This window comes from the organism of the source record quoted next, unplaced genomic scaffold, assembly GCF_019419815.1.
Source record: "Pyrus x bretschneideri cultivar Hongxiangsu unplaced genomic scaffold, Pyrus_bretschneideri_v1 Contig17, whole genome shotgun sequence".
Lineage (NCBI taxonomy): Eukaryota > Viridiplantae > Streptophyta > Magnoliopsida > Rosales > Rosaceae > Pyrus > Pyrus x bretschneideri.
The window spans coordinates 7358443-7377357 of record NW_025999468.1 but is presented as its reverse complement, the minus strand read 5'-3'; the positions used below and the strand labels follow the sequence as shown (position 1 = coordinate 7377357).

Genomic DNA, 18915 nt, shown 5'->3' with positions numbered 1-18915 from the left:
ACCCAGAAGGTGAAATTAACTACAAAACCAAATATACAAAAGTATTCGTTTCAGATCTAAATTCATACCCCTTTATACTGGCTCCAAGGTGGTTTTTGTCGTAGCTATGTCCAAGACAATGCACCCAAGACTCCATACATCTGCAGCAAGGTTTGCACCAACTGAGTTCTGTATAACCTGGGCAAGGAACCAAAATGAAGACTTAAGTAAAAGTAAAACCATCAAGAAGCATGCCACGAAGCAGAAAAATACAGTAAAAAAAAAAAAAAAAAAAAAAACTCACCCTCACAAACTTATCCTGTGAAGCTCCATTTGATTGCTCTAATCTTCATTAAGAAGATTGGTACCTGTCCAGATACATTACAAACTTCATTTAATTAAAGAAAACAAAAGCCAAAAATGTAGAAATTCAACACAATTAACGTAAAGAGAAGCATATGAAATCATTAAAATAACATACTAATACTACAATGTAATCAAACAATGATTATTCGACATTAAAACTAAGCCAGAAACAAAAACCTTTGTGCATAAAGCACACATGTTGTCTTAACTGTACAAACACTATTAACAACCTAAACGATAATTAACTGACAATTTAGTTCCATCAATATGATAGACATACCAAACTGTCAACAGACTAACAAAAGTAAACATAAACCCTCCCTAGAAATAGCCCAATGGTAGGATTATGTAGTCCAACTATGCTGAACTAAATAAGAAAAAATTGAAGTGATCAAAGCTAATCTAGAGCTTTCTCCTTTCCCAAACACAGAAAGAATCAGAATGTGCGTCGTCAATTTCAAGAAATTCACAGAAAGAGAGAAAGAAAGGGATAGAGTAGCACAAACCTCAGATCGAATGGCCTCGATCCTCTGGATTCCCTCATTATCGTAGCAGAAATCGACAAAAGCATATATACAATGACATTTTATCAGCCACTGGTTGGACCACATTTATGCCATAAATGGAGAAACAATTTGGTATAAGAATCTGATAAGAATCTCATTCCACAAAACTTCTTCAGTTCGGGCCTAAACAACTGCAAGCAAAAAAATCTCCAAGATGCATACTTTCATCCAGATCATCCACCGCCAATAACAAAACCACACCCTATATCTTCATTTAGCTAATAAGATTAAAAGAGTGAACTTATCACCCAAATAAAATAGGTAGATTAACGAATATAAGTTAAAAAGTGGAGGAAAGCAACAAAACCAATCAAACAACGAATTGTCAATAGAATAAAACAACAAATATAGATATCTGAGTCAAAGTTTTTATTTTTTATTTTTTAATTTTTTAATTTTTTAATTTTTTTAATTTTTGTCAAATGAAGACTTAAATGTTACTCAACATTGTTTCTAATTGCAGCTTCCTCTCTACCTGTAAAAGCATGGTTGTCTTAGCCAAACATACATTTTGATCATGCAAAATCAAGATGGAGACGTTATCTTCTGACAACAGAAATGGAAGTTCAAAATATTATTGAATCATCAAATGTTGAAATTACCAATCAAATACAGATAAACCACCACCAACAACCAAAACAGTTTTTTTTTTAATGAAATTATACACCTTTCACCCAAGCAGCAACCAGTTCTTTTGCACTGAGCGTTTGTAAAATACATGAGTACGGATATATTATAGAGAGCAACAATCACTAAATTTCTAAAATCACCGGCATTCACAACATTAAGTATGTAGGGAAACTATTTCATTTCATTTTAATTTTAGGTGACACAACTGATGCAAGAAAGGGTCGCGCAAGTAGCATGGCATCAAGAATAAAGGAAGATATTTAGGATGGAACAATTAAAAGTTTCTACAAATCATTAAATTTATGCTTACATAAAATATACATGCATACTTAATTTTTCAGACAATTATACTTCACAACATAAATTGCAAGTTGGGCCTATTTGGTTGACTCAAAAGAAATTGATGGGTTAGAAAAAGCACCAAAAAAAAAAAATATATATATATATATAAAGACGAATGTTCTTATGTTGTTCTCCTCTTACATCGACAAAACACACACCTGTGGTTTAATGCTCCAATATTCAATGAGAAGGCACCAGGCAAGAAGAAGCTCAAGGCTGGAAAGAAGCTTCCAAAAAGAACAATCTATAAAGCAGACCACAAAAATTAGACAAAACCCAAAAACTAAACAGTAAAAAAAACCCCTAAAATGAAAAGAAAAAAAAAAACTGAATTTGCAGAAATGTCATAGCTTGTACCCTATCTTATCCAAGTTGTCGTACATCCTCGAGCCTTTGCGTTCATATATGCTTCCTCAATTTTAGTGTAAACCCCCAAAATAAACTGCAAATATTATAGAAATGGTAAAATGAACTGCAAACCCATCAATCATTTCCCAAAATAAACTGCAAATCACAAAATTACCTACTCCAAATCGGCTGGAGAACTCACCAGGAAACCAAGGCTTTTATGGGCTTAAAACTTCCTTCGAAGTGGGACTAAATTCAAGGTTTTTCAGCAAGAGGTCGTTGTGCTTCGTAGTTTCTGAGAGAGAATCGAAGAGATTTCTAACGGCTTGGTGGTTTTTAAGCTCGTTGGTGATTTCTGAGAGAGAAGGCGAGGAGAGAAAATGGAGATGGAAGCAGAGTCGAGGCTATGTCGTAGCTGAATCGCTGGCTTCCACGATCATCAAGCATGACCGCACACGCACAACACCCTACCTAGAGAAGGGAGACAGCGGCGGCTGGAGGATAGGATGGAGGCGAGACCGTGGTTCTCGCAGGGTCTGCGAGACGGAAGAAGGCAATGAGGGTTTGAGAAGGAAATGGAAAAGGCCAGCTTGACCATCGTTCTTCCCTTCCCACGATCATCAACACGTGTGCATCAAGATTAGCGTCAGAGAGAGCCTGGCAGAGCACGTTCCCAAATATCTCTCTCACTCAGTCCAAACCCATAGCTCCCATCTCTCTCCAATATGTCAGGCTCTGTGTCTCCCTCCTCTGTAGTCGCTCTATCCCCCCTCTCTCCGCTCGCCAGAGGCACACCCAGCTGTCTCCGAGTCAAAAATGGGAGCGATTGTCTCTCTCCAATTTGTCAGGCGTGATGTCCCTCTCCCCTCTCCGTCACCGAGTCAAACGTCAAATGCAGCCAACGGCTGAAAATAGGTTTTTAAGCCTGAGTGGCAATTTTGTAAATTAAGTGAAAGGTGGTTAAAAGCATCCGAGTGGCAATCTTGTAAATAAACTGAAATGTGGTTCAAAACACTGTTCATTTGTACAGTGCAATTGAAAAGCCTTCTTTAGACTAAAGTAATAATGTAATTCGATTTTTCTATCATCCATGTCACGATAAAGGTTGATATGCAATGATGTCAAATCAAAAATGATTTGTAACGTAATTTTTTCTACCCAAAATTTTGTCACATGCAAATATTTTTTTTAACAAATGATATTATATATACTAAGAGGTGGGGAAATGAGTTCAGTTTCACAATAAACTAACAATAATATGATTCAAATTCACATTTGAAAAAATCGAACCTAAATTCACCTTTGTCACACACAATTTTCTTTAAGAAATATTTATCGGGGCCTACTAAATTAGCGCACTACGACTAACTTGATGTTTTCACAACTAATTAAAAGGCTTTATGTCTTGACAGATAAGATTGAAGAGGCGAGACACGCTTTTTTTTCTTTCTTGGTGCTGTTTTTCATGGGCACGTCATGAAAACATGAGTATCCTACGACCGTGTCGTGTCCAAGTTTCCACCTTCCTGGTGCTGTTTTTCTTTCTTTTAACTGTAAACAGAAGCACTCCACTTTATATGCAAATAACAACAAACAAACAAACAAAGCACTCGGATTCAGACAGAGTCAGCCCACAAAGTACAATCTCTCTCTCTCTCTCTCTCTCTCTCTCTCTCTCTCTCTCAACACGCTCACCACAAACCGACGTACCCACAAACATTCTCTCTCTCTCTTCTCCCAATCAAAACGCATCACCGACCCCACTTTGTATATTCTTTGATTTGTAAGGTTCTTGTCTCCAAACTCCCTCGCATCTTCCTTCTAAACCACTCTGTATGTTCCTCTCATCACCAAATCGAATCTCTCTGCTTTATTTACTTCTTCCCCAGAATTTTCCGAGCAAGTTTATAACTTTTGGATGATATCTTCATCATCCATCATTCATCGATTGAGTTAGAGGTACCCAAATGACTCTGATTTATGTTAAATTCATTTGAGTTTCTAATTATGATTTGAGGCACTATTTGTTCACAGTTTGAGTAATAATGGTGCAAGTATTTGTTAGAATTAAGTAATTAATCAGTGCTGATTCTCCAGAATTGAAGTGTTTGTGTGTTCATATATAAATGGTAGTGTGAATTTAGACTTGGAATTTGGATTTGAATTTGATTTTCTGGAATCTGGAAAGCCATGGCAAGAGGCAGAGAAGACTATGAGAAGCACCCGGGTTTGCTCAAACTCTTGCAGATTCTCTCATTCTTGGTAGTTTTCGTTGTGGGGGTCGTTATAGGATTAGCAACGAGCGCCCATATTAACCGGCATTTTGGTTCACAAACTGAGATTTATTCGTTTATCAATCACTTCTCCGCCAATAAGCCGCACAAGGAGAAGAATTGTACTGCTGTGCAAGTTAGTGACAAGGTTGATTGTAGAAGCATGGAGACGTTTCTTCAGCCGAAGAATTTGACGCACGGTCTGTCTGATGATGAGCTCTTTTGGAGAGCTTCAATGGTGCCGCAGAAGCCAGAGTTTCCATTCGAGAGAGTGCCTAAAGTGGCTTTCATGTTTTTGACTAGAGGACCTTTGCCCTTGTTGCCATTGTGGGAGAGGTTCTTCCATGGCCATGACAAGTATTTCTCAATTTACGTCCATGTAATTCCGGGTTATGAGCTCACTGTTTCTACCACCTCTCCTTTTTATCAACGCCAAATCCCCAGTCAGGTACAAGGCATGTTTTATGACATTCTATTCTTTTTTCTTGTCACTGATGCTCTACTGCTTCAATATTTCTCGTTGTTTCTCTTTTGATTTATACGATTATGTCATTGCGTACTTGTAGCTTCGTATCAATGTTGTGAGGGAGATTGGCATGAAAAAAGATTATCTAAGTTTGTGGGGGAGGGAAGTGAACTGAATTTCGTAGCTATGATAATTTTATTTGGCGTGTAATTGTTTATTTGTTTTTCTTCGCTTAAGAGATCAGAAACTTGTATTGTATCAAGGGAAGTAGGGTAATTATCATGGACTCTTTGGCTTGGTGTCCGGCAAGATTAATGTTTTCTGAAGATGTTTCCTACCACCACCTAATTTAATCTCTAGATCCTTTACTTTTCAAGATCCAAGTTATCAAAGTTTTTTTTTCCTTCCTTCATCACGCTGACTTAAACTTAGGTACTCATGAACTAATTTTAAGATTGCTTTATCATTAGCAGCAATTTTTGCGTTGGCCATTGTTTCTGTAGACCCGTAACATCCTCTTATATATTGAAATTTCACGGATATGCTTTGTCGTTAAGTTAGGTAACTGATTGCAGTAGCTTCTTGTAAAATCAGACGTAAGGCAATTGCTAAGTGCTGCTCAATTTGGAAGAAATACAGATCAGTAGCCTCACTGGAAGTGAAATAATCATTATTGCTTTGGTGCAAAACTTCTTTTCCTGAATTCGGGTCTTGCTATTTCCTCTTCGTGGTCCTTACAGTAGATTTGTTGTCTGTCATCGCAACACTAGGTTTTAGCATGGAACCAATTTTGAAGATTTGTTAGGCATTGTTGTTTATCATGTGCCATGTAAACTGTATTTCTTTTTTTCTTAATAAACCATGGTTGAAGAAATCTACGCTACATGTTTGCGTATGGTGTTGTAATTCCTTCTTCTTAGCTTAAGAGAATTGCAATAAGCGTTATGTCCATATATCAATTAGGTAGTGCTATCCGGTATTGTTAGATCACTTAGATTTTGTCTTAAACTTGTATCACGAGTGTGTTCTGAATTATCGAGTAATCTGAGATGAAAAAAAGACCCGAGAGGTGTGTGCATCTATCATTCATGAAGATAATATGGTCTTCGTTCTTAATGAATTACGTAATGCTTACCCTTAAAAATTTTCTTCTCTGCAGCCTGTTTCATGGGGGACAGTAACATTGGTTGATGCAGAGAGGCGGCTTCTAGCGAATGCCTTGCTTGACTTCTCAAATGAGCGCTTTGTTCTTCTCTCTGAGAGCTGCATCCCGATCTATAATTTCCCTACTGTCTACAAGTATCTCATCGGTTCAAACCATAGCTATGTTGAGTCATACGATAATCCTGGGCGTTATGGGCGTGGGCGTTACAGCCGCGAAATGTTTCCTGATATTCAACTGTATCAGTGGAGGAAAGGGTCTCAGTGGTTTGAACTTAGCCGTGCGTTGTCCGTGTATATAGTGTCGGAAACAAGGTATTACACAATCTTCAGCAAATATTGTTTGCCTGCATGCTACCCGGATGAGCATTACCTGCCTACTTACTTCAACATGTTCCATGGATGGCTGAATTCGAATAGGACTGTGACGTGGGTAGACTGGTCACTGGGAGGTCCGCACCCTGCAACGTACGGAGGAGACAATATTACGGAAGATTTCGTACGGTCTATAAGGAACAATGGAGCGCTGTGTCAGTACAATGCGGAGATGACATCCATATGTTACCTATTTGCTAGGAAGTTTGCACCAACTGCACTGGGGCCTCTGCTCGAGTTCGCCGCATCGGTGATGGAATATTGACAATTTCCGATCTTTTGAGCACAGAATTTTGGTATCAATTTCTTCCCAAATACGAAGATGTAGAGGGAGGTAGTTTTGGATAGAGAGACGTTATTGAGTTGGTTCTCTGTGTCATTGAGTTGAGAGAATGAGTTGGTTCTTAAAATAAATCGTGGAATCAGCAAAGTCCTTCGAAGAAGGATACTCACCAATATATTATACAAAAGTTCAATTTAGAGAATTTCAATGAAAAACTCTTGGTACTGTTTACTTTGACGAAAAATCATATTTTTACACTAAAAAGTCAATCATGATACTATTCACTTTACCATTTATTTTGTCCTTATCGTTAAAACTTAAAGTTTTTAAACCCTTTTCATTAGTTTTCTTTTTAATTTATTGACGGCTCCGAAATCTTTTTGTCATATGTATTTGATCTAACTGCTCTTGTCGTAATGAGTACTTAAACGTGCACTTTGGAGAAATCCTCGCGTTTGGCTTGTGTTGTCGAGGTGAAATCAAACAGCAACCAATGAGCCGCTAAGTGAGATATTTGTGAAACAGAGACTACAAACGTAATTTGGCTTATTTTTATGGGAGTTTTAACGAAAAACCTACGGTACTGTTCACTTTAACAAAAAACTATATTTTTACACTAAAAAGTCAATCTAGTACTATTCACTTTACCCTTTATTTTGTCCTTATCATTAAAATTCAAAGTTTTCAAGCCCTTTTCATTAGTTTTCCTTATTTTTATTCACTTGTACGCACACAAAATTAACACACTTAATAACACACTCAAACAAAATTGTATATGAATCGTTGAATCAAAATTGCATATGATTCATATACCATTTGAAACACATAAGCAATGCGAGGAAAATTGATTTCAACCGAACCAACGACACAGCACCATCTGCCGAATCGGCCCCAAATTACAATGAATCCGTCGTCCCCTAGCCACCACAAGGAACCAGTCCAAAGAACAACAATCAAAGTACTAAACTGAACCATTCACCAGGATGTATTCACCTACCGTACAACTTACGGAAGTCAGAAACTATAGGCCCCTACGAATTCATCTCATATATTTAACATGCACAAAACTTGATAATTGATTGGTAATTCTATTGTAAGTCATAGTAATCTTCATCAACCATGCAGATGGACGTGCACAAGAATAAGTAACTTATCATATTAATCGCTATAGAAAATATCAAAGAGAATTCAGTCACAAGAGCCCCTTATACACCCAATTGAACGCCTTAAGCTTGCGGCATGGAGAGACACTTAGCATACGTTCAATGTAGCATTGGCCAACTTAAAAATCAAGACAGAAAATTGACGGCGTCTCAATCACTTGATATAAGGATCAAGCAGCTGCTACCTGTTCTGTAATTTGAGCGGGTTCTGATGGTGATTGGTCAGATCCTGTCCCTTCAGCAGGTCCTGACAGAGGGTACTGTGGTCCTATGCTTTGAAAATCTTCAGATGGCATGTACGAAGCTGTCACATGAGGGAGTCTGGACGGAGGGTGGTGTGGTACTGCCGTTTGGGGGGCTCCTGATGGAGTGTAATATTGTCCAGCCATTTGAGGGGATTGAGCTGTGGGGTGCTGGCTTGTAGCCATATGTGGAGGTCTTGGTGGTGATTGGTAAGTTCCAGTCATTTGATAGGGTCCAGAAGGCAGCTGATTGGTTCCAGATGGTGGCTGATAGGTTCCGGATGGTGGCTGATAGGGTCCAGAAGGCGGCTGATTGGTTCCGGATGGCGGCCCATAGGTTCCAGAAGGCGGCTGATAGGGGCCAGAAGGCGGCTGATAGGTTTCGGATGGTGGCTGATAGGTTCCAGATGGTGGCTGATAGGGTCCAGAAGGCAGCTGATAGGTTCCAGATGGTGGCTGATAGGTTCCAGATGGTGGCTGATAGGGTCCAGAAGGCGGCTGATTGGTTCCAGATGGTGGCTGATAGTGATAGGTTCCAGATGGTGGCTGATAGGGTCCAGATGGTGGCTGATTGGTTCCAGATGGTGGCTGATAGGGTCCAGATGGTGGCTGATATTGTCCAGTCATTTGGGGCGGTGCTGACGACGGACGATATTGTCCTGCCATTTGAGGCGATCTTGGTTGGAATTGCTGAGGTGGTGCCTCTCTAGGTAGTGATCGGTATCCCCACCTATTCGTATTTAATACTCTCTGAATCTCTTCGCCACGCCCAGCTTCTCCAAAAACCTCATTTACAAATTGCTGCAATTCTGGAGGAACACCAATGCCATATCTCACCATCTCTTCCAGTAAATCACAGCCTGTATCAAGCACACCTTCATTGCAAACCCCCTTGATCACAGCATCATAAAAACTGGCATCTGGTTTTGGATCTTTTTCCCCCATTTTCTTCAAAATCTGTGCACAGTCTACTGCCTTCCCGTTCTTAATCAATTCATCGAACACCCTTTTACCAAGACTAGCAACCACTCGCAGACCAACCTCCACCATCCTGCTAAATATCTTAAGAGCATCATCTATCCTCTCTACTTTCAAATATGCATCAATCAGAGTCCTATGAGTCATGACATCCGGGGTCAATGACTTTGAGGACAATTCTGCAAACAGTGTCTCAGCCTCCGGTAACATCCCATTCTCACAATACCTCGCAATGATATTGTTATACCCCGCAACGTCCATAGAAAACGGCCTTGAATTCACCTTTGTCCCCACCTTCTTAAAGGTGGCAATTGCCTCATCGCACTTTCCAAGCTTAAAACACTCGTTAACCATAATGTTAAATGTTTCTGAATTCACAGCCTGGAAATTTGGCGGGGTGTGATTATCCAACATCTGATCAAACAAATCCCAGGCTTCCTTCTTCTTCCCATGCTTAAGCAGTACCTCCAAGAGAACATTACAAGTTGCCGGGACCATCCTAAACTGCCTATCAAGCAAGGACTTGTATGACTCCATCGCCTCTTTCTCTTTCCCCTGGTTGAAAAACCAATCCATAAAGGTTGAATTCACAACCCCATCATAAACCAAACATCTCTCTTTAAGCTCATCAAACAGCTCAACAGCCTTATCCATATTCTCCAAATGTAAGAATCCCTTAATCAAATTATTAAAAACCAAAGAATCCGCTCCGTGGCCCTTATTCAACATCTCCCTCAACAAGTCCACACCCTCACCTATCCTCCCAGCATCAACCAACCCTTTAGTCAAATGCCGGTATGTCACTGGCGAGGGACTGTAGGGGCAATTTGCAATTATATGCCGATAAATCTCCAGTCCCACATCGACACGGCCCTCATCGCAATGAGTATTAATCAAATTATTATAAGATACAATGTTAGGAACAATGTTTGATTGATTGAAGAAGAAGTGGAAAAGGGCAATAGCGTCATTGTACCTCTTGGCGCGATACATTGCAGCCACAATGGCGTTGCAGGTGAAGACGGTGGGGCGAGTGTTGGAGAAAACCGAGTGACGCGCAACCTCGGACGCGGCGTCCAAGTCTCCGGCTCGGATGAGCGACTGGACGCGGTTGTGGAGGTTAAGGCGGGGGCCGACGAGGGCGGAGGTGGTATCAGGTAGGCGGGGGGCGTTCGGGTCCCGTGGGGGAGGGGGGCGTGAGTCCCGACGGAGGGCGTTGAGCGGGGGCTCGATTCGGAGGCGGCGCTTGCGACGTCTGCGCTCAGCGGCGGCTTCTTCGGCGGAGGAGAAAGCGAAGGTGCGGGTGGGGGTGGTGAGATGGAGAGGAATGTTTGGGTTAGAGCAGTGGAGGTGGAGGGAGGTGAGGGATTGGGTTATGGGTAGGGTTGTTGTGGTAGAAGGGCGGCGGAGAGAGCGGAGGAGCAGGCGGTAGAAAGACATGGCTGTGAGACTGTGACTGAGAGAGAGGTGAAAATGCTTAAACCCTAGCAACTCGGGAAATGAAGGTGGAAGAAGGAAGAAGGGTTTTGGTGGATAACTGCTTTGCTCTGCCTGCTTATGTTCCGACCAAAAAAAGTAAAATCTGTTTCACGTTTGGGCCGGGCCAGACCATTAGACATAGACTTGTTGGGTTGGATTGGAAACTCGCCCACTAAGCCCAGATGCTTTTTATTTTACTTATTTTTTGGCGAAATGATGTCTTTTTCCAAATTAACGTCATTTCAAAGCGTCCCCACAAATGGACGATGATGTTTTAGGTGTTTCTAGGCCTTGTGCCATCTTGTGTATTCGTGACACCGAGTATGCTACCGCAAACGTAAACTTGAAGTCGATTGAGTAGAGAGAAACGTATATTATTAGAAAAAGCTTTTAACTGAGGTTAACATGCATAATACAGTCTACAAGCATCACATAATGCTGTGCAGAAGCCGCAAGTACATACAAGAATAGTTCCACCCAATTTTGGCCAATAGTCGAACATCAATGTACATGTTACGCCAAAAAACCTCGTCAATCAAGCACAAGCTCATAGCAAAATTGATTGGATGTACAGTTTCATACGATCGCAACAAGATAAAAGGCAGGACACGGGTGAACCAATCAAGGGCGAACTTTCTCCTACGCATTTCCATTCGGCATCGTTGCAGTTGCAGCTCTTTTCTGTAAGTTCGATTCATAATGTTGAAAAGCCGCATCAAGTGCCTGTACCAAAATGGTCTTTGTCCATCAGTACCAGCCATCGTTAAGAAATTTCTGTTCCCGTTTCCTTTAACTAAGATGAAAAGCCTATAGATAAGTCATAAGTCCACTGATCGCAACAAAAACAATCGAATACAAACGCTGAAGTAAGCAGCTTAGCACAAGTGGACACCAAACAGAGAGCGCACTTGGCTGACAGAACAAGCAGCAGAGCATGTTACAAGAGGTTCATCAGCATAAAGTACCATACAGTTTCAAACTTAATTGGTCATCCATAACATTATTGTAAAAATCCTTAAAACATAAGAGATACGTTTCTTGACATTAAGATTAAGATGAATTAATCCTTTCAATTAAACTGAAAATTGAATAGAGGTATTGACCTGATGCATTGGCCGAACAAGGAGAGAAACCTGGTGCCGGAAGTCTGATTCCTTTATCTCCTGGAAAATTTCAATCGATACGTGAACAAAGTAGATCCTAAACCCTCTTCCAAAACAATTAAACCCAATTAATATGGGGTTTAAAACATGAAGAAATCAATATTGCATATATGAAAACAGAAAAAAAGAGTTTTGAGAAGATGACCAAATGACATTTTCTGTTTTTCCAAATTTCATGAAACAGAATTAAGGTGGATGTTGAACTGCAAAGGTGGAGCACTAGCTAAGAATCTTTAGACAGTCAAAGCAGTAGATAAAAATATGCATCAAATCCTCCAATAAGAAACCAATGTCTCTCTCGTCTCCAAACCTCTTCCCATCACTCCACTCCAATGAAGATCCACCACACACAGGTTGCCACAAACAAGGCAGTTTGATATAAGATACATTCACAGAAAATCCCCAATGGATTGTCATAAAGCTATATGGCGACCAGATTTTAATAAAGGACTATGTTAGCAATGAGGCAAAGAAGGCACCAGGAGCACAACTACTTTTGAGGTGAAAGAACCTCGAATTGATGAGGCAGACAACACTACTGGGCTGTTTTCAGCACTTCTTATAAATTACTCCACATTCCACATGAAAAATTTAAAACAGCTCAACATCAATAATGACACTATGAAGGAGACCAAAAATCAGTTATAATTTTGAGCTTTTGACAACTATTTTTATAAAACACAATATGGTGTTTCATATGCTTAGAAAATGCATGTGGAGTATCTTAAAATAGCCCAGAAAACAAATGAGAAAAAGATAAAGTAGCAGGACTGATACCTCTAGCTGTCGATAGATTTGTGACATGGCATCCTTCAGTTTGCCTACCTGCGTGAATAATTTAGTGAAATCACAGAATAAAAATAATTTTTTTTAGAATAAAGAAAACCATGTTGAAGAGATTCAAATAGTGATGTTAATGAGTAATGATTTTCATATAGCATAAAGGAAACAAAGCTAACCTTTGTAGAAAGATAAGCTGTGGTAATTGGATATGTAGACCAAAAATGCCTCAGTAATTCTTGAATGGACATCGAATGCTGGAATAAAAAACATATCCCTAAAGTCAAAAGAACTGTGAAGTAAACAAAACCTAATGCAACTTGATCAACTCTATGTCAATGAGAACTGAGCAGCAGTAATTAACTTTTTCTATATTATTTATTTATTTTACTTACAAAGCAGCTAATAGTATCTAGAAAGTAAACAGACGAGTTGTTATTCACTCACATGCAGCAGTTCCTCTTTCATTTTGTTTGGCAAACTGTCCAGAATACCCTCCCGAGGATTCTTTCCGAGTTGATACTTGGTACTAGAAATATTCTGAGTCAGTCCATTAAGAACCTATACCACAGAAATGGGTAGTAAAACTTTCTGGCAATTGAAGTATACAGTTTTATAACTATACATATCATATCTAGAAAAAAGACCTGCCAGTAAGACCATATTACCATAAGAGCAATTTCTGGTGCAACTGTGGAATTTTTCAATCCAATGCTCTTAATTTTAGATATAGACTCCTTCAAGGAGCCATATGCTTCCTCAGTGGTCATGCTGCATTTTTTTTGTTCAGTTCCTATTCGTGATTCATCCAAAGCTTTAAGTGCATTAGCTTGTTGCGTGTCAAAGTAGTCTCGAGGATCCTGTATTCATGACACATGAAAAATCTCCAGCGTCAGAAGAAAACAAAAGGAGTGTGCACCTTCTGCATTAAACTGTTGGACTTTTGGAAGAATGATATCAAAGTGAACCTTAATACATAATTGAGCAACAGGATGATCGTGAGGTTCTCGAAGGTCATCTATCTCATTCATCCGAGCAATCCTATCAAGTCTCTCCTGCACAGCACTCTCATCAGGCTCTGCCAAAACATCCGGCGAAAGTTAAGCACAGATCCTGACTTGCCATTGGACAAAAGAGGAAATATTGAGGGGAGGAAATCCCAATGGATAAACCAAAGGGGGAAACAAAGGACAATGCTAACCCTGTCTTGACCGCATAAGTGCTTCTGCAACATTATTTGGATCTTCTAAATCCCCATCTGAAGTCAGGTTCACAAATCAAAGTTATCTACTAAATTATAGATGAAATATAGCTCAGCCGGTTCATCAAAAAACATCAAAATCACTATAATAATATATAAGTAGATAGAAGCAGCTTACGACATTTATTAATCATAGGAAAGAAAATAGAATAGATTCAGGAGAAACTCTAACCAACAGTTCTTCCTTGAAGAACAACAGCCCCTTGCCTGTTAAGGTCTTGTGATAAAGTCCTCCTGTATTGCTCATTCTGTAGTTCAGTGATGTCCTTGCCACCATCACGAAAGATCCCATGATCCTGATTTTTAAAACGTATCAACCAGATCAGAAACGGTTAAAATGAAATCAACTTTATGGCATCCCTAGAGACGTTAAGCATGATAATTAAAAAAAATTCATTGTGGATCAAAGGCATAAGTGGGTATCCAGAATATCAGAATATAAAATACAGGAACCACTGAGGAATGTTTCTCCAACGTGCCATATCTATAACTGCAAATCATCTGATAACCACCCTTAAATTTGGGGGTATCAGGAAAATTAGAAGACTGCTTTTAGGATAAGATAGAGGCTACTAGAATAAAAGACTCAAGATCGGTTCTAGAAAACATACAGGAAGATGTGTATAATCATCCCCTTGGTCAGCTTCCATATCCAAAGTTGGATCAACCCGTCGAATCTGCCAAAAAAAGGCATAAAAATAAGAATATAAACATATGCACCGGAAGCATCCAGGGTATACCAAAACTTATAGGGTGAAGAAAACAATTTTTTTAAGAGCACCTTCTGACGAGCTTCCCTTGCCAATATTTCATCCTCCTTTAAAAAAATTGCCAGTTCCTCATCCTCAGCAGCTTCTGCCGCAATTGCAGCAGCATTCTTGGTACTGTGAAGGAATTCAGCTCTGAAATATTTTGTCCAGAAGTCTTTTGCTGTCATCTGGAATTATAAACAGGGAAAGCTAGAAAAACATGATTTGCGCGAAGTAAGAAAGCAAATAGCAAACTTCTCAATTCTCAACTTATCACTAACATGGAAAAGTGTCTGATTATGTAAGGAATTGTTTGGATATCCTCACTACCTTACTGGGCACTAGTTCAAGAAATGCCTGGTGAACAGCTGGTTTGAGAGCAAAGATCTGAAAAGGAGTGTAACAAAACTTAAGCATAAGCGCCAAAGAAAGCTTTCCAAGATGGATAACCAAACTCTCGTTCAGAGTACTTGCATTTGTTGAAAATGAAATGAGTATTATCTCAAAGAAGAAGTGAAAAGTGGAGAAATATGCCTGATATTTAATCTCTGGAGTGAAATTAAACGTAACCTTGTTCATCTAGACAATTCCCAAAACAAAAAACAAAAAAATTTAGTTTCCGACCCACTAAGTTGATGAGATAAAAAAGTTATGGATAAGTAAAGGAATCCTTTAAGATCCACAAAATAGTTTTATTAAATGTCATCAAGGAGGTGCCAACTCTACAAGCAACCAAAGTAACTATTGGCAAGAAGAAACAAATGAATCATAAGATCAGAGAGAGAGAGAGAGAGAGTTCAATGTTCTACCCGACCGTCACTTGTAGGTTTGGTGTCCAAAATCATTGAATTTTTAAAACCAACCCGTTGTTTTGGCTTTGTACGGCTATCTCCATCAAGCAACTTCTGCAATAAATTTCAGAAGGCAGACATGTCACAATAACAACTATACACTTTCGGTTAAAATTTGTTTCAATTGTCAGTGTAGCACTATGGGTGGGGAGGGGAACCAACACTATGTATAGGCTTGCCGTTGAAAAGAAAAAGTAAACACAACTTTCCAAACATGATCAAGAATCTGTCTTCATTACGGTATCTAACCTTCCTAGTTGCCCAGAACTCAGATTCTGTCAAAACACCACTGATTACAAACTGCATATGAAGGTTCTGCAGTTCACTGTGAAGAGTAAAATTAAGTGACATAAAACAGCAGTTATATACGGAAAGCTCAGAAGCAAACAATCTAGTAACAAGAAATAGCAAGTAACTCACCTTCTCAAAACCTCAGCTCATCATAAACATAAATTACAAAACTATGATTACCATCCAAATTTCCACCTAGAAAACAAAGGCAAAAGAAAATAACTTGTAGACAAAACAAGGCAGCATGATAGTTGGGTATTTTTGTTTATGCAGAGTTGCTTTTGTTGTTTTTTTATGTTTTATTTTTCTGGTTTTTTTGGTGGACTGCTTGTACCAGGAAATGGCAGTACAGAACACCACGGCACCAAATTGTTGGCAGAAAAGACAAGAAAGCAACCAAATGTTTGAATTCAGCAATCTGATACTGAAAAAGGAAGGGACTGAAGCACTTTGAAAGTGGAGGCCGTCCAGATTTGGTCTTTGTGTGAGTATGAGTTGTACATATCAATGCTAGGAATCAAACTAATCAGAATCTGCATTCAATTATGTCAACATTAACTGTTATTAATTCATTTTAGGGGAATGCATATGACTAGAAAAACAGGTGGGAACTTACAATCCACAAGTTGTTGGTGTGTGCTTTTGTTATTCTTCACTGGCTTTTATTAGATTTATTTCAATATTTTTCATTAAAAGTTGATTCTAGGGGAAGGTTATTACTAGGAAAACGTAAAAATTATCAATTATCATAGAAGTACATAGAGTATTAAAACAAGCGGCAAACTTGATGGTGAGTATTGTCCTGATTCTTAAATAACTATCATTAGACTTTGTCATTCACAATCTTTACTAGTTTATTCTGGGCAAAAGTCTACAACTAGAAAAATATAATACGTACTATGGTATGAATAGAAAATAAAAACATGTGAACTTGTAGAACGGGTGTGGTATCCTGATTCTTTCCTGCTGAGAGTTGCATTAAGATGAAAGTTAAAACCCAAATTATAGTTCAACCAAGAAATATTAAAAATAATACATCTCCATAAGGAAACAAAAATTGATTTTAAACTATTCCAAGGAGCTACAAAATGTGAAATGCTGATGTTAGCTATCTGATAGGGAGGAGACAAAGTAACCTGTCTTCTTGCAGTAGCTTCATACGGAGCTCCATTTCTGCTGCACTGAGTTGTTCATCAGGCAATGTAACTCCATCTTTCTTAGGAGCAGTTTTTGCAGCTTCTGCAGCCTTAGATAGGGCATTGCCTATTCAAACACACCAAAGAGCACAATCTAAGAGAAAATAATTAACTAAAACACGCAAGACAAAAGTCTAATAATTTAAAAAAAAAATACAATTTAAATAAAATTTTAGTGCAACAAAGCTTGTAAGGAAAGCAGTGGCACAAAAAAACAACGGTTGGCACTAAATGTTATTTAGAATCTTGTAGATAACTGAAAAGGTAAAGGCATTAAAACACCCCTCACACGATCACAGCTACAAGCAGTATTTGAATGGAAAACTCTCAAAATTCAACTAAAAAAGAAGTCGAATTATATCAGCAGAATGTTAGATTTGTAGACAATGAGTAATCAAGTGGTTTCTAAAGAAATACAGTGGCTACTGGCTGTCTCTTACGATGCAGTCCATTCCAGTAAAGGCGGTCCACATGAAACATTTATACCAACAGCAAGCAATATAGAGCAAAAGAAGAATGTGAAAATAAGCCTTTGAACACAATGAACATAGAATTTCATACATGTTCTGGATATGAATGAGATTTACCTACAAAATCTCGGCATTCATGAAGATCGGGAAAACTTTGAAACTCAAAAATGTAACTTTTAACCTGGGGCATCACAGTTGCAGAAATCCAGTCAATAAAGAATAAGAAGCTGGATTAGACTAGCTCTAAACTAGTGGTAGGATGTAACATAAATTACAACTAAAAGAAAACCTCACGACTGCTGCTGAGATTAAGCAAAGGTGCTTGCTTGGATCCCTCCTTGGTGTTTTTGTGACCTGAAAGTTCATGAGCAAGAATAAAAAAAAAAGGGGGGAATTATATATATAACTCGAACAGGGAGCACGTAATCCAGAGAAATTGAATCGTTGAATATCAAGATTAGTAAAGATATGGTCTTTTAGTTTGGCTTACTAAGACTTTTTGAAGGAAACAGGTAAAAATGATAAACAAGGTGCTTACTTCAAAGAAATGAATCCGTTGCCAATATAAGGAGTACCTTTAATATGTCTAAACTCCACATCAAGGGTTTGGGTAGACGTGGGATCGTTTGGCTTGAACACAAACTTGTCCTCAACCTGCCCATACCAACACATTCGCAAAAACAACATTACACAAATGCAATCCAGCAGTCGCATATTTAAGGAATTTGACATACAGATCCCCGAAAAAGACTTTGACTTAGCTCAAAACTTGTAGCAAATTTATCCTTACAACCAATGACAAAACTCATTAATACAAACCAACTGTTGGTGCATGATTTGCAAGCTATCCACATGAACTATGTCCTTGATTGTTAAAGAAAGTTTGAACTATGTCCTTAATCCCATAAATCTTACCGATAACCGCAAATTAGCAATTGTAGAATATACAAAATGTTTGCAGAATACTTTGTTCATACACGAAAAGCAATGGAATTGAATGAGGGAAAAATGGAAGAAATAAGCAAATGTTGGGTACCATAGTTAAAACGCCGGGAATGCCAGGGTTCTTTAATCTTGCCGCATCCTTGTATTGTGCACGCTTCACCACTCGCCTCGACGACGAGGATGATGAAGAAGACATCTTCTTCTTCTTGTTCGCGATTGGTGGGCACACGATTTCTCAAAAAATAAAAAGAATTTCGAATCGATCAATCAAAATTGTCAAAATCTAATAAATCGGATTAGATTAGGGGGGTTAGAGTTGTTGTTAGGGTTTTAGGATTGTTGCAGATACAAACGGCGCGCATTTGTACGGACCGAGGGAGAGGCTCACTCTCTCCCAAGCTCCTTCCTCTTTTCTTTGGGTCTGTGTGAGCGACTGTTCTCCTACTGAAGAAGGAAGAGCAAGGTCCTACTCGTTTGGATGCGTTATTGAAATGCTTGAACGTTTTCGGTGAAAATATTTTTAAAAACAATACGTAAAGAACAAATCTTCGCTGCCAA

At 38.9% G+C, this 18915-nt stretch overlaps 3 protein-coding genes and 2 long non-coding RNA genes across 14 annotated transcripts; 1 reads left to right on the top strand and 4 right to left on the bottom strand.

The window, feature by feature from the left end:
- Positions 1-67: 67 nt before the first annotated feature.
- On the bottom strand, positions 68-957 carry LOC108866248. Its single transcript, XR_007257415.1, has 3 exons — positions 852-957; positions 284-347; positions 68-177 (listed from the first exon to the last, which is right to left on the bottom strand). It is a non-coding gene; the product is annotated as an uncharacterized LOC108866248 (long non-coding RNA).
- A 1082-nt stretch (positions 958-2039) lies between these two features.
- Positions 2040-3289, bottom strand: LOC125476106. The gene is made up of 3 exons (XR_007257439.1): positions 2434-3289; positions 2241-2325; positions 2040-2127 (listed from the first exon to the last, which is right to left on the bottom strand). It is a non-coding gene; the product is annotated as an uncharacterized LOC125476106 (long non-coding RNA).
- Positions 3290-3899: 610 nt separating this feature from the next.
- On the top strand, positions 3900-7020 carry LOC103946396 (glycosyltransferase BC10). 2 transcript variants are annotated; one of them, XM_048581720.1, is made up of 3 exons: positions 3900-4952; positions 6130-6446; positions 6552-7020. In XM_048581720.1, exons 1-3 carry the CDS (start codon positions 4422-4424, stop codon positions 6769-6771), a joined length of 1068 nt encoding a protein of 355 aa, XP_048437677.1. In that variant the 5' UTR covers positions 3900-4421; the 3' UTR covers positions 6772-7020. The 2 variants fall into 2 exon arrangements, with proteins under 2 accessions (XP_048437677.1, XP_009355369.2); XM_009357094.3 differs by having other exon boundaries at positions 3910-4952; positions 6130-7020.
- Positions 7021-7921: 901 nt separating this feature from the next.
- LOC103946466 (pentatricopeptide repeat-containing protein At1g10270) lies at positions 7922-10712 on the bottom strand. Its single transcript, XM_048581719.1, has one exon. It carries the CDS (start codon positions 10610-10612, stop codon positions 8123-8125), a length of 2490 nt encoding a protein of 829 aa, XP_048437676.1. The 5' UTR covers positions 10613-10712; the 3' UTR covers positions 7922-8122.
- A 297-nt stretch (positions 10713-11009) lies between these two features.
- Positions 11010-18889, bottom strand: LOC103946393 (general transcription and DNA repair factor IIH subunit TFB1-3-like). 9 transcript variants are annotated; one of them, XM_048581711.1, is made up of 20 exons: positions 18449-18886; positions 17988-18066; positions 17702-17766; positions 17530-17593; positions 16883-17009; positions 15618-15780; positions 15414-15509; positions 15139-15183; positions 14935-14991; positions 14637-14792; positions 14467-14532; positions 14028-14157; positions 13796-13852; positions 13563-13672; positions 13263-13454; positions 13042-13155; positions 12774-12851; positions 12592-12639; positions 11755-11814; positions 11010-11374 (listed from the first exon to the last, which is right to left on the bottom strand). In XM_048581711.1, the coding sequence occupies exons 1-20, from the start codon at positions 18551-18553 to the stop codon at positions 11291-11293; spliced, it is 1896 nt and encodes a 631-aa protein (XP_048437668.1). In that variant the 5' UTR covers positions 18554-18886; the 3' UTR covers positions 11010-11290. The 9 variants fall into 9 exon arrangements, 8 of the variants coding, with proteins under 8 accessions (XP_048437668.1, XP_048437674.1, XP_048437669.1 ...); XM_048581717.1 differs by having other exon boundaries at positions 17707-17766; XM_048581712.1 differs by having other exon boundaries at positions 14028-14151; positions 18449-18883.
- Positions 18890-18915: the final 26 nt, after the last annotated feature.